Source organism: Phyllostomus discolor, chromosome 6, assembly GCF_004126475.2.
Source record: "Phyllostomus discolor isolate MPI-MPIP mPhyDis1 chromosome 6, mPhyDis1.pri.v3, whole genome shotgun sequence".
NCBI lineage: Eukaryota > Metazoa > Chordata > Mammalia > Chiroptera > Phyllostomidae > Phyllostomus > Phyllostomus discolor.
In genome coordinates this window covers 127,854,431-127,869,206 of record NC_040908.2, presented here as the reverse complement: position 1 = coordinate 127,869,206, position 14,776 = coordinate 127,854,431, and the positions used below count along the sequence as shown (strand labels likewise).

The 14,776-nt window shown below is 48.3% G+C and overlaps 1 protein-coding gene across 7 annotated transcripts in view; it reads left to right on the top strand.

The window, feature by feature from the left end:
* DENND2B (DENN domain containing 2B) overlaps positions 1-14,776 on the top strand; it is a 158,037-nt gene that overhangs the window by 83,705 nt on the left and 59,556 nt on the right. The window contains exon 1 of one of the 7 annotated variants that reach the window (XM_036028984.1): positions 12,963-13,156. The exons of 4 other annotated variants lie outside the window; for them this stretch is intronic. In XM_036028984.1, coding sequence (XP_035884877.1) covers positions 13,134-13,156 — 23 coding nt within the window. In that variant the 5' untranslated portion in view covers positions 12,963-13,133. Of the gene's footprint in view, positions 1-12,962; positions 13,157-14,776 lie in introns of those variants that run through there. 2 more of the 7 variants (XM_036028981.1, XM_036028987.1) reach the window with 2 other exon arrangements.

Genomic DNA, 14,776 nt, shown 5'->3' with positions numbered 1-14,776 from the left:
GCTGGCTGGCTGGCTGCGGGCAGCCGGTGTGCTTCGCTTTGGGGCCCCTGGCACATTCTCCATTTAAGGGAAAGGGGTCTGTGATCTCCTTGGCTCTGGGTGTGAATGGGCTGGCCCGAAGTTTGCTCATGGCCTTTGGTGGATGTGCTTTTTCAATGAGATCATTCCAGAATTACATTCCTATGAAATTATATTTTAGTCAGGACATGAAGCTGGATTTGTGTTAAAGCACTGGCACTAAAGCTCAGGGCTCAGAGCAGGGCAGAAATGAGAATAGGGATAAACAGCGTTTATTTAGAAGGAGGGAAAGACACAAGGAGAGAGAAAACAATTGTTAAAGGATTTTGCATTTAAAATTAGTACACTGTAAGCAAAGCCAGGGAGTCGAGGTTGCCACTCAGCCCAGGGAAAGGCATATGTGATGTTTGTTGTCCCTGAGGCCTGCCACCCCCAGGCAGTGTGGGCTTGCTGTCCCAGGTCTCATTTTTTTTTTTTTTAAAGGTTATCAATTCTTTTTTTTTTTATAACTTTTTTAAGATTTTATTTATTTATTTTTAGAGAGGGAAGGGAGGGAGATAGAGAGAGAGAGAGAAACATCAATGTGCGGTTGCTGAGGGTCATGGCCTGCAACCCAGGAATGTACCATGGCTGGGAATCGAACCTGGGACACTTTGGTTCCCAGCCCGCGCTCAATCCACTGAGCTACGCCAGCCAGGGCCAGGTCTCATTTTTCTCTCTTCCCTCTGTCTGTCTGTCTGTCTCTGTGTCTCTCTGTTTCTGTCTCTGCTTCCCTGTGACTCTCTGAAACACACACACAGCGCCTCCCTACTGGCGGTGTGAGATTCTCATACTCGATGAACCTGCCCTGAACCCTTGCCTATGTGCTGTTCCCTTAGCTTGGAATGCCCTTCTCTCCCTTTCCTGCCTGGAAAACTCTAGTCACTCTGTGTAACTATGTCAGCATTGCCTTCTCCGAAACCTCCAAGAGAGTTGTTTTCTGGTGCCTCTGTGCTGTCCCTCCTTTGTGCGTCCCCCTCTTCCTGCCCTTCTCACTTGGTGTATTTGGAGGGCAAGGAATATGTTGCCCAGTACCCAGTACAGTGCTTGGTACTATACAAAGGGGCTTGTGAAATGACTGTTGAAGGAAGGAACTGAATGAGTGAAGAGTTGGGTGTAAGCAAAAGTTGGGTGCTGTGGGCAGGGCCAGCCACAGCAGGGTGGCTAACACAGTGTGAGGGACATCAGAGGTTGGGAGAAGAGAGTGTCAGACCTGCAGAGAAGGTAGTGTGTGTGGGGGGGGTGGCGGCGCACAAGAGCATGAAGGAGTTTGTGCAGTGGTTAGACAGACAGCCCAGTGGGTTCTAGGTTCCGTAGACAGAGTTCTGGGGTTCGGTCTGAATTCACCTGAGGTCAGATGGAACAACTTCCCAAGGAGTCTTGAGAAACTGTGGCAGGACGGAGAGGGAAGAGCGCCAGGTTTGGAACTGGGGGCCGTGGGTGGCAGTGGGAGCAGTACTCTAAAGGCGGCAACAGCAACAGCAGTAATGTAGTCCTTACTGCAGGCCAGACACCACTTCAAGAACTTTTTGTATGTTAGCCCAGGGCTCCCCAAGCCCGGGCTGCCGACCGGTGCTTACCTGTGGCCTGATAGGAACTGGGCCGCACAGCAGGAGGTAAGCGGTGGACTAAGTGTTGAAACTTTGCTCCCTTGCATTGCCACCTGAGCTCTGCCTCCTGCCTCCCCTACAGCCCCCAGCCCCGACTGTAGAAAAATTGTCTTTCACGAAACCGATCCCTGGTGCCAAAAAGGTTTGGGATGGCTGTACTAGCCCATTGATCCTTTAATTGTTGCCATATGAAGAACTGTGCTCACACAGCTACAGAATAGTTCTAGACCTGGTTCTGCATGTAGTAGTTGAGAGACTTTGGGGCAAGAATGCCTTTCTGAGCCTCGGTCTCCTGTGTAAAATGAAGAAAAATACCAATGGCATTTACCTCCTGGGCTTGTTTGCTAGACTCAAATGAGATAACATGTGAAAGTGTCTTTGGAAACTATAAAGCACCCTAAAGTATTGTGGAGGCAGGACTGGGGAATAAGGGAACTTGCATCTGATATTTTAGACCAGGCTCATATATAGCCTGTAGGCTGCCCTGAGTGTGGGCCTTGACTGTGTTTCACAGCCTCACTGAGCTGGCCAGTGGCTGAGTCTTTGATTCTGTTTAGAATCAGGATTTGAGCTGCCATTAAAGAAGCCAGTTTTTATTGGAGCCAAATGAGCACGTGAAATATCCTAACCAGCCCATCCCTCCTAGCCAGGGACATAGGGGAAAGCAGGGTGGTGGTGGGCATTTGCATGGGGGAGAATTATCTGTTGGGCCTTTGGGAGCAGTGAGGCCACTGCAGCTGGTGGCAGGGAGGCTGGCTCGGAGATGCCACCAGGTCAGTTGACACAGCAGTGGACTGTGGGATTCCATGGGCAGGTGGGTGGGACCCATTTTTCCTCAGGTGAGAAGTCTGGGGAGTTTCTAGAAGTTGCTTTACAGACTGGGGAGGCTGTGCCGCTGGGCCCTACAGGTACACACACACACACACACACTCACAGTGGAATATGCTTCAGTCATAAAATAGAATGAAATCTTGCCATCTACAACCACATGGATGGACCTGGGGGAGTATTACACTAAAGGAAATAAGTCAGACAAAGACAAATGCCAGATGATTTTACGTAAATGCGGAATCTACAAAAACAAAATAAACAAGCAGAACAGAAACAAACTAACAAAAAAGGAGTTGCTTGACATTGCTATTGCAACGAAGCGGGCCATTTTTGTGGGCTTTGGGCCCACACATGTGCCACCGCTTGGGCTTGGGGAGTGTGCTGAGCCTGGCAGTGGATGAGGAGTGGGTGAGGGGGATGGATGGAGGGGGCGCGTGTCCTTGTGCAGCCGAGGAGGAGCAGTGTGGTCCTTCTGAGGCCTGTTGCTAACGAGAGTTGTCTGGCCCTCCTGTGAGCCGAGCTCAGAGCACCTACAGCCTGATAGTTGCCTGGATTGGCCACGATGCCTGTGTGAGTAATTATAGGTCACTGAACAGAACCACTAGTCAGCTACATCCCTCAAAAATGCCTAATTGCAGGCTGCAAATATGAAAATATACAAGAGCTTAGATGCATGTCATAGCTCATTACAGAGAGCAATGGCATGAGTCAGATGTGACTTGGGTGGCTTTTGGGTGTTGGGAGCTGCTTGGGGAACATGCCGCCTGGCCCAGAAGAAGCCTGTGGGGAGGCATATTCCCCATGTTTCCCACAGGGAGACTAGGGACTCAGGGAAGGGGAACAAGTACATGCTGTGACCACAGCTTGCTCTTCTTATCTGCACTTGTACAGCTAAACAAATGTGGTTACCTGAAGGCACATTGGACTTTTGTTTGGGAATTGTCTCTACCACTAGTTTACAGACCACATTAGAGAAAGTCACATGAGAGTCTCAGCATGCTTGACATTTGTAAATCTAATATTCTTGAATTTAACTATTTCTGATGCTCCTGAAGGCCCGTGATATGTAGCATGTAAATTGCTGGCTTTGAAGTTTGAAACGGTGCTGTAAGGACTTGGGGCAGCAGGGTGCCTTGTTGCAAGGGAGCCTGTCTTCGGGCCCAGCGTTGGCATATCTGCTGAGCTCCGCCAACCTCCATTCAGAACTAAGCTGTGCGTTTATGAGGCAGGTGAAACGGGTAAGGACAAGGGTTTTATTTTTGAGTTCTCAGCAACAGAAAACATTCTGGAAGATGTCTCATCTCCCTTCCTCTTTGCCTACTTTTTTTTTTAGGACAAGGATTCTTAAAATGAGTCTCCGGAAGAACTTTGGGAGCTTGTCAACCCCCTAAAATGGTTGATAGAAATTTATGTGCATATAAATTTTCAGTGGAGGTTCCTAGGGTTTATTAAGGTACTCACAGGGCTCTGTGACCTCAAAGTGAATGACAGCTGCTATGCTCTAGGGTGGAGATTTGGGACGGTTTCATTGTATATCCCCTTTGATATCAAGGCTCTGCAGTGTACTTGACAGTTACTGCTTATTCTGATCTAAGATGAGTTTCTCTAGTTTGGACTGTTTTTTGTCACATGGCTCTGAATGAGTTAGCACCCTTGAAGGACGCAGACTTTCCTTCAGAGAAACTCCAGGAATATTTCAAGGACTTAGAGGGCAATTTGCAAATGGGAATTTCGGGATGCTTTGAGACTGCATTGGGATAAAAGTGCAGGCCTCGAAGGATGACTTTGAAGAGGACTATACCTGGTGTATTGTGTGCAGTGGTCTCCCCTTACCCACGGTTTCACTTTCTATGGTTTTAGTACCTGTGGCCCACTGTGGTCCTAAAATATTACATGGAAAATTCCAGAGATAAACAACTTGGGAATTTTAAGTTGTGCATTGGTCTGAGTAGCAGGATGAAATCTTGCACTGTTTTGCTCTGTCCTACCCAGAGCGAGAATTATCACTTTGTCCACTGTACCCACACTGTGTACCGTGTCCCTTAGTATCACTAGGGACTAGTTCCAGGACCCCCTGTGGAAACCAAAACCCATGGATGCTCAAGTCCTTTATATAAAATGGCATATTTGCATATAACTGATGCACATCTTCCTGTATTCTTTAAATTATCCCTAGATTACTTACCATACCTAATACAATATAAATGCTGTGTAAATAGTTGTTATGCTGTTTTGCTCAGGAAATAATGACAAGAAAAAAATCTGTACATGTTTGGTACAGATGCAGCCATCTTAGTACACGTCAGCAACAATGTAACTTTAAAAAATACACCTTTGTACTGATTCCGGTCTCTTTGTAAACTCCTTCAAGTGTGTGCTGTTAAATTGAGACAGCCACATCAGGATAGAGTCCGTCACAGGATATTGCCGGAAGCACAGAATGAGGGGAGACTGAGCAAACATCAGGGGACCTGGGAAAGCACCAGTTGACCAGGACAGCTCTGTGAGACAAACACGCGCAGAGGTAAGCATTCATGTGTCACCAGCAGAACACCTGTGTGCCGGGAGCAGTTTGCTCTGCGTTCAAAAGCACTTGTAATAAATGCACCCTGGAAAGCCTGAAAACTGGCTTTCAGTAAACAGTGAAACAATGAAAATAAAAGAATAGTTCTGATCTGCAGTAGGCTGCATCTGCATTTGTGGAACCTGCAGATCCTGGGGCCAGCTGCACGTTCTCTGCCCATCAGTCACTTGGTAGCTGACTTGGTGATCACATCTGCAGTTGAGGTGGCACCATGCTTGTCAGAAGGTCAGCGGCAGCTACATGGTTCACCTTACTCCATCTCACGCCCTAGGCCTGTGTCATCTCACAGCTTTGCAAGAAGGTTGAGGACAGTAGCACAACGAGGGATGTGGAGGAAGAGGGAGACACCACATTCATAGAACTTCTATTACAGTATATTGTTCTAATTGTTCTACTTTATTATTAGTTATTGTTGTGAATCTTTTACTGTGCCTAATGTATAAATTAAACTTTATCATAGCTGTAGAGGGTTTGGTACCCTCCATGGTCTCAGGCACCCACTAGGGATCTTGGAACTTACCATCTGCAGGTAGGCAGGCACTACTCTATCGTTATTGTTGAATGATCTGTTCTGTTCCCTGTAGTTATACTTTCATGCCCTTGCCAGTTGGAATCAAGGGTACAGCCCTAGCACAACCTAGGAAAAGAAGATCTTGGGATTATTTCTTTGAAAACTGTGCTGTAGTAACGATGTTGTGTTGGGAACTGCCCTGCCTGGTTTCAGAAGCTGTAACCCCCCCATGGCTAAGGCTGAGTGAGCAACCTTTAGACCATAAGCCACTAAGGAGGCAAAGCTTATCTCCCTGGCAGGGGTGCTGCCTCTGCCCCTTTTACTTCACCCTGCCTCACCCCCATGATTGGTTAGCCAATGACAGGTAAGATTCCTCAAGGGAGGGACGACCTAAGACAGGCACAATCATGGGGGGCCCCCAGGGAAGGACTTGGGGGGGCTACAGAAAAAGGGTGCGATGGACCCTCACCCCTTGGCTTTGACATAGCCTGAGTCTTCATTCTGTCTGCGAGAAGCCTCCTAATCTCTTAGCTGCCTTACTTCCCCTGCCTGATTTAAGCCTGAAACAATGACAGAGGGTGGTGCAGCCCTGTGCTGGAAAGGGCTGGTTCCTTAGGTGATCAGGCCTAAGAAAGAATATATCAATTCCTGTGAAATGTGCTTTGCTAAGAATGCTCTCAATTAAATGATAAAGGTCTGAGCAGGAAATGAGTTTGTTTCCCAAAGTTTTGTAGTCTGTTAGCTAACAGACCCTGACTCAGAATAAGCCTTCCTAGTTCTTTGTATGTTATCTATTGTTTGATCCTTACTGCCTGACAATGATTAATGAGCTTTTTTTACCTGTATTCCTGTAAAAAATTAACCAAATAAAAGCCCACCCAGGAAAAGTGTGTTGGTCCTTCTCCTCTGAGAGATCGGCCACTTTTCCTCCCCAAGCAGATCATGGTGGTGGCTGGGGGGGCCCTGCAGGTGGAGTCCCCCCACAATGTTGTCACGCAGACAGCCCCCAGAAGATCATTGCTTGAGTTTGACGGGGAAATTTTAAGTTCCTTGAGAGCAGTGAGGGTATCGGAAATACCTCGTATTATCTAGGTGGGCCGTACTTACTGATTGGTGGGCTGGGGGAGCTCGAGTTCCCATAGGGCTTACTTTGTCTGGTCAGGGTCGGGGTGGAGGGTTTTGATAAATGGATGCCTAGCTGCTTGCTCTGGTCTGGTGCGGTCCAGCACAGTGCTGCCTTAGCGTGAAGTCTCTCCCCAGCTGAGAAGGCAGCCTTAGCTTGGCCTACATTTCCAGGCTTGTGGATAGCAGTGGTGGTGGGTAGGATTTATCTGTGGCCTTTGGGATCTTCTTTCCTCTCAGTTTAACATGTTTTAGTTAACTCTAACGATCAAGGAATCTCAGTATTGGAAGGGACCATGTTTACTTACCATGTTTACCTGTGCTAATTTACAAAGCTGGAGGAAGGGTTGGGGCATGAGACAGTCTAACCTCATCTGCCTCTTTCACTGTTGTGTCCCCAGCGTCTTAACTGAGTGAGTGGCTTTTGGTAAGGATTCAAAAAATACTTATCAAATGAGCAAATCCCAGTAAACACTACAACCTCAGCAGAGCAATAGCATTGCATTATTTGTTTAACAAATATTAATAAGCTCCTACTATGTGTAATCTCCGGAATATACTATGATAACAAGATAGTCCTTGTCCTCAAAAGCATAGTCTGTAATTGAGAAGTAAGGAATTAGAAAAACAAACAAACAAACTACTGTCTTTAGTTGGAATTTAAGAATAAAAAGTTCTTCCTCATTTTGGTCATTCTGATCTTCTCATTGTGTGAAGTCTCTTTGGGGGACCACAACAAGTCCATTTTGGGGGACACATAGTCCCTTTTGCACTTGAGAGCCTTTCAGAATTTTCAAGGCAATTGCCAGCTTCTCCTGTCCACAGATGGCTCCCCGGTGAACACTCAGGTGCTGTAGTCATTGTGCACGGGATGTGTCTTCCAGGGCCCTCTGCATCCTGCTCACCACCCTCAGGACGCAGCCCTGAGTCTGTCCCTCGAACAGTGTGGAGTCCAGAACTCAGTATAATATCCTAGGCAATTTCCAGGGCATGCTGCAGCCTGGAGCCTTTTGTATGTTTCAGCCCTTCGCCACCCACTTCAGGCTCAGACAGTGAATGATGGGAGGAGAGCATCTTGGACTGGGCCAGACTGAGAACATCTTCACATTCAGATAATCCTGGCATTGAAAACTCCTTTCTTTTGTCTCCTTTCTGCCCTTGCCTGCCCTCCTTCCCCTCTCCCCTTGGTGTAGACGAATCTGCACACAGTTTAATGACAGTGGCTTGCATTCCCTTTTCTGAGCCACTGCCCTTTACCACCAGGAAAATTAGCATGGGAAAGGAAATTCCAGTTCTATAACTTTATTCTGTTCCTGCCCTTTGTCACATTCTCTGTCCCCACTCCCCACCAACATCGAAGAAAGTTGAGTCTTGTGACATCACAAAAGTTGACCATTGTATCGACAGCTGTAATGTCACCAGCAGAGGATCACGACTTCAGGGAAGAATGGAGGGAGGAACTGTGTGGGGCAAGATGCCCCTGGGAACAAAGGAGTTATTTTCATGCAAATCTTCACCCCAGAAGCCCACTTGTCCTTTCAGTGGTTGGGCTGTCAGTGGAAACCCTCTCCCAGATTCCCACTGTTCCCTCCCTCTGTGGACTAATGGTTTTGTTTGTAGACATTACCCGAGTCTGAGCATGTGTGGAAGTCCCCTGCCAGACGGCCTCTGGGCCGGCTTTGGGTTTGACTCATAAACAGAGCTTTTCAGGGAGGGAGTTTTGAGGAGTGCCTGGGAGCCTGGGGCGAAGCTGAAGTAGATGCACAGCCTCTGGGCCGACAGGGAGCCCCTTCTGTTCAGTCAGAGGGGCAGCTGTTCTGTGAGCCGCTGTGGGAAGCCTGGATGTGCCGTCCACAGTCCTGAAGCCTGTTGTCCGCCTGCTGCTGGGACAGGGTTGGGCCTGCCCTGGGAACTCCTTTTTGGCTCCTGCATGCAGACTTAACCACACCTGCTGCAGAAGTTCCCAAGCTTTCTCAGGTCATGGATCCCTAGAGTTTCAGTAATTTTTCACAGTGTCCATAGGCCAAAAGGAAACCTGAGTTTCATTGACTAAGTACTTAGGTCTAAGTAATGTAGTAAGTGCATAGCCATTTGAAAGAATTATACATAAAGTCAAAGGAAAAATATTATTTCCTTCTAAAATAACCACAATTACTAACTCATGGGATGTGCTGGGCACTGCACAACATCTCACATCTTGGAATCAGATTGAATACTGCCATCCTCATTTTCTGTTCCACATTGCTTTTCAATTGGTCCTAGCATTTTTTTTTAAATTATAGCAGCTGCTGAAAAACGCAGCTTCACAAAGAAATGACAGAGTTGAAAAGCAGGTAGTGCCATCTAATGCCAAAACTGGCAAGTCATGGGGTGTCTGACAGATGTCGAGTATTGCTCTGTCTCCCTCAAAAATGTGGACTGTCTTGCAGCACAACAGCAACCCACTGCAGTGCCCCTGGGCCCTTGGCGCCCAGTTGGAGAGCCACAGACCTGAGATGGCCAAGTAGCACTTGTTTAAAGGAGCAAAAAGAGGCACATTGTGCCCCTGTCATGATGCTTAAAGAAGTTAGGCAGGAAAAAACATACAATAAAAAATGAAAAGAAGAGACTCTCTTTAGGTATATTTAAATAAAAGTTTGGATGTCAAAGAAAAAAAGAAGTTGGACAGATGGACAGACTTCCCTTGTCTGCAGTCTCAGCTGCCGCTGGGCCGTGTAGTAGGGGAGGGCCTCGCTCTGACCGGGGCCTGAGTTGGGAGTGCCTCCAGCCCCAAGTGGGGAGCAATGGTGGGGAGAAACTCCTGAAGAACTTCAAGAGAGGAGCATCACTTATATTTATTTCGTGTTGACTCAGGGTCCTGTGATATTTGGCTTCAAGAGAAATGGGTTTTTAACACCAAGAGTTTGGGGGCCAGGCATGAGACTTCTGCCAATATTCTTTTCTAATTCCATCCAGACAGAAATGGGCTGCAGGAGTGTGCTTGGGTTGGAGGCTTCTTGCCATAAGATGTGACAGAAACCAAAGGACTGATGTCCTCTGGAGTCAAAGAGCTCAGCACCAACTTCTCACGACTCCAGGGTCCACCACTTACTGTGAAACCCTGGGCAAATTACTTAACCTACACCTCAGTTTCTTCATCCATAAAATAGAGGTAATGACAGGTAGAGTAAGTGAGATAAATACATGGATAGGACCAGCAGAGCCTGGCTGTACAGGTGCATTTTCTTCCACTCCCTTCCAAAAGTGAGGAACAAAGGGCTTTTCTGCAAAGGGAAGTTCAGCCCGCATGACCTGCCCATTGTCTGCAGTTTGAGTGTTGCTCTACTTTTCCTGATAACTTCACTCCGTGTATTTAATGTTCTCAAATCTGCCACGCCCTGCAACCTGTGTGCCTGCTCTGTAGGTTCCTTTTCACTCTCTAAATGATGTGTGTGTGTGCTTTCTTTTTTAAATGAACAGAGTTCTTATTTAATGTAGTCTGATTTTTCAGTGTTTTCTAGTATGGTCATTGCTTTTTGTGTCCTTTTCAAAAATCTCAGCTTGCTTCAAGGTCTCCTTGGCTTTTTTTGCTCATGCATTTTCTAATGCTTGCAGTATTCTGCCTTCTTTATCTTCCACAAGTTCTACAAGACGCTGCCCAGTGTTACGTCCTGTTCCTCCAGAAGCCCTCCCTCACATCCCTCCTGGCTACCTCATGACTGCCTTTCTCCTTGCTCCTAGAGCACTATGTTCACACTTCTGTCCCAGCTCTTGTTACATTGTTCCAGAGTCTTTTCTTTACTACTTTTTCTCAGGCCAAGATGAGGAGCTGCCCAAGGGCAAGGTGCAGAGTGTAACACAGTGGCATGCCCACAAATGGTTCTTAATGAAACAAATGAAAATCTTAAATGCCCACACTGTCTGTTCCTCTCCCCACTTTGCCAACAGTATTTCCCAGCTGCCCTTAACCCATGCCCCCTTTGGATGATCATACAGAGCTCCAGGCAGGTATGCACGGCTACCCCATAAAGTGTGCTCCAGACTGGGAAGGAGCTCATTGCAGTGCTTCAGAGAGGGCTGATCAGTGGTCTCCCAGACAGCAGAGATCAGGAAGGGGAGGCCTGTAATTCAGTGAGCCTCAGAGAAAGGACCTTTGCCTCTTTCAATGGACAAATGGTGGTAAGCTTTGCAGAGAGCAATTTCGGTTGAGTTCTTGGACCAAAAGCATCCCTACCCTGGATCTTTTGGGTGCTCAGAGGGCATGGCCCTCTTTCGATTATCGATTATCTGAGTGGATGTGGTTGCTACAGGTGAGTTAGACTGAACTAGGAAGGCTGGTGGGGGTTGGCAGGTAGGCCTGGATGGATAATGGAACCCCGAATTGCCGTCCCTGTCCAGGGAGGACAACTCTAAGCTGGTGACAAATGTTTTTTCATTCAAAAATATTAACTGAGGGTCTCCTGTGCCCTAGGGACTGTCCTAGGCACTGAGGATACAACTGTGGGCAAACAAATGAGGCTTTATATAGCCTCATGGAGCTTATATAAGCATAAATGGAAAAAAAAGTAGTACATTAAATGATGATCAATGCTATGGGAAAAAATAAAATAAAAAATAAAACAAGAAGTAGGGAATATGTCTTATGGGGGGTAGAGGGATAGAGGGAGGTTTCTGATAGCAATTTTAATACTAATTTTTTATAGTGTGGTCAGGGAAGGAAGACCTCACTGAGAAGATGACATTTGACCAAAGACCTGGGAGAGGAGGGAGCAGATTCTCTCAGGGGAGTGTGTTCCAGCTCCGGGACAGAGCAGGTGTGAAGGCCCTGAGGTCGGAATGGGTGAGACGTGTTTGAGGAACTAATGAGGTAACGGGGCTGGTGTGGAAGAAGTAAGAGGAAAGAGTAGTTGGCGTGGGGTCAGCGATATCATGGGGACCCAGGTGATGCGGGGCCTTGTAGAGTCATTACAAGGATTTTGCCTTTTACCCAAGTGGTCGGGAGCCCACGTAGGGTCCTGAGCAGAGAAATGATGAGATCGGCGCTGATGCTGGTGGTGGATAAAGGTGATCGATGCTGGTAGCTTACTGAGGGTCTGTTCCAGTGATTTCTGTTTGCTCAGGGAGGTAGGGAGCAAAATCAGCTGAAAAAGTGAGGACAAGGGAGAGGGAGTTAAGGCTGAGAGTTGGGGGAAAGCTACACCCTTGGCCCAGAGACTTTAAGTGTGTTCCCTTTTGGCTCTGAGTATCCTCTATTTTTTTTATAGGTGGTGTCACATTAATCTTCATGTCCTCACTATATAGTTGGGGGGGGTTCTCCTTATGCTACAGATAGGAAAACAGAGGTGTTGAAAGTCCCAGTCCCAGTCCCCTTGCCCTTACTGTTTCTGAGTCTTCTGAGAAAGCTGGCTTGGGGGTGGTGTGTTTTTCTAGAGCAGGGGAGGCGTTTTGCCATCACTGGGGTTGAGTTCACCCGGACCAGAGAGCATGGGAGGGGTGAGAATGAGATTGACTTAGGGTCAGGAAAGGCTTCAGAAAGTAGTTGACATTTGAACCAGATATTTAAGAAGGAATGGAGGTGGAGGACATCAACATAGAAGGAGCTGGTTGAACCAAAAAGCTGGGAGGCGTGACATTCCTAGCACGGGCAGAAGTTGGCAGCTGGTCTGCTGGGGCTGGCCAGGGGAAGGCGCTGGTGTGAGATAGGTCTGTGGCCTTTCATGCGTCACCATGGCTAGGGAACCCAGCAAGCTGTTCTTGCCAAAGTGGTTAGCCCCCAGGAGCAGGGCTCTTTGTGGGGCAAGCCTTCCTTTGACTCTCTTTTTCACAGTGGTGGCAAGCCATGGGGCAGAGTGGGCTGTACTGTCCTGGCAGAGCTGGGCTGAGCCGCTTGCTGAGAGGCTGAGTTTCCAGACTGGCAGAAACAGCTGCGTCTAGGTCTTTAAAACTGTCTTGGAAGCATCCAGATTTTCTTTGGCCTGGAATTGCCTAACAAACCCTCACCCCATTTCAGGCTTTCAGGAAATGTTTAAAACCAGCTTCAGACCTCCACAGAAATCTGTACTAAAATGGAGAAGGACCATCTGGCAGGAAAGGGAATTGAAAATGGTTGAGGCTGAAAACCCAAACTTCAAGCGCTCTTTGAGGAGGAGGGTTGGGAAAGAGGATGTGGGAGTGATAAGTGGATGGTGAGGAGATGGGAAGAGAGCTTAATTTTGTTTTAGATTATTGTTCAACAACAACAACCATGAAAATCCTCTTTTCCTGTGGCTGGTTGAGGAGGATTTCACCCTCATAGGGACCTGTCAAAATACCCAGCCATCCCTCTGACCTCCCAGCAAAACAGATCTTGGTTCCTCTCCACTTGACTGGGCTCATAATCCCCTCAGCACTTTTGCTTGAAAGGCTTTCTGGACCTAGAATCCCAGAACCTGGGGCTGGAATGAAAAAGATCCAAGGTACGAGGTAGGTAGATGTAGTGAGAGGGAAGAGGGCCTTGTGGAAGAGACTTGAGAAAATTCCTCCTAGTTCCCTTTCTAAAGCTGTAGAGACCCACCCACCCAACCTCAAGCCCCCTTCCTCCCATTTTCCTTGTAGTCCTCTGTTTTCAGGCATAGCACAGCCAAAGACAAGGTTGTGAGCAGATAAACCAGTGAGAGATGGATCAGGAAAGGAGGGGAGGAAAAGAGGGAGGAGGGAGGAGACAGCCAACCTGAAGGAGATGAAGGCAGATTTCCCAAGAAGGGCCCTTCCTTAGGGCTGTGTTGGGTGAGGACCTGCTAATGCAGAGGGTCTAGCAGGGACGCATGTGAAGGTCAGGATTGGCTGAGGGGTGAGGGGTGGGGGTGGGAGAGGCTGGGGAGGCAGGTGGGGGAGGCCTGCCACTGACCGTCGACTGGGTGGAAGCTACAGTTGGAAAACTCGCTGCAATTTCATAGCTGCAGACTTTTGGAGGAGCAGATGTGCACCTGAAGGGGTATGGCCAGGGCTCGAATTTCCAGGGCCCTTTGTCATGCGTGCCTTTGACTCCTTGGGGTCCTCTTTTGTCATCAATTATTTGAGCACCATTTTTGGGTGCAGGACTCTGCCAAGTACGGAGATGAACTAGCCAGCACTCCCTTACAGCTTTCTCAGCCACATGGGGCCAGTAGGGACCAGGCTGTCAGATCCGTGGGCTGGCTGAACTGCCTAGTGATGCCACAGACCTGCAGGGCTGCGCAGGTGAGCTGCTACAGCAAGGCCTGGAGCTGTTAGTCCTGGCTGAGCTGTGAGAGGTACATAGAGCCTGTCCCACCCCCTCCCCACCCCCGCCCATGGACACCTGCAGGAGAGAAGGGAAGAATTAAGCTCTCACATTTTTGAGGGCTCTGGCTTGGGTACTGAACAGGAGCTTGTCCTAGTGGCGGCCCTCCCTGAAGCTTGCAGTGGCAACACTGGGTGTGGAGCCTCTGGGAGGAAGAGATTAAAGAACTAGGCCCGGCTGGGGCTGGGGCGCGACCAGTTTGTTGATTATCTCTTTGACCAGGGCCTAGGGATGGAGAAAATTTGCAGGGGAGAGTCTGTGAAAGGGTCAGGAGGGTCTGAGTTGGTGTTCCCGGGCTGGGGGAGTGGGCAGGTTGGACTCATCGTACCACAGCTGTGCAGAGCTGTGAGCCACAAGCAGGCTTTCTGGGCACATGCAGGGCTCAGCTCTCTTCCCGCCTTGTTCATCCTTCCCTTTGGGCTGTTTCCTAAGCTATTACTTCCACACGAGAGATTGCTTAAGAAGTAGTGGAATGTAGATGTCGGCAGAAATTCTCTCATGTGGTTTGGAGGTTCCTGTTGTCGGGCTTCTTACCTGGACGAGGAAAGCAGGATGCCGGGCAGCGTCTCCTCTCCACGGAGGCTTTAGCCCCAGCAGAGTGGGAGGCTTCCCTCCCAGTGCTTCCATCTGTTCCTCATCATTCTCAGGGTTCAAACGGCTCCTTCTTCGGGAACAAGGCATACTGTCACGTCCACAGTTAGGCTTGAGGAAAAGTACCTAATAGACACTCAGAGATGTCACCTAAACAAGGGCAACAGTGTTTTGCTGTAGGATAAGGAAGT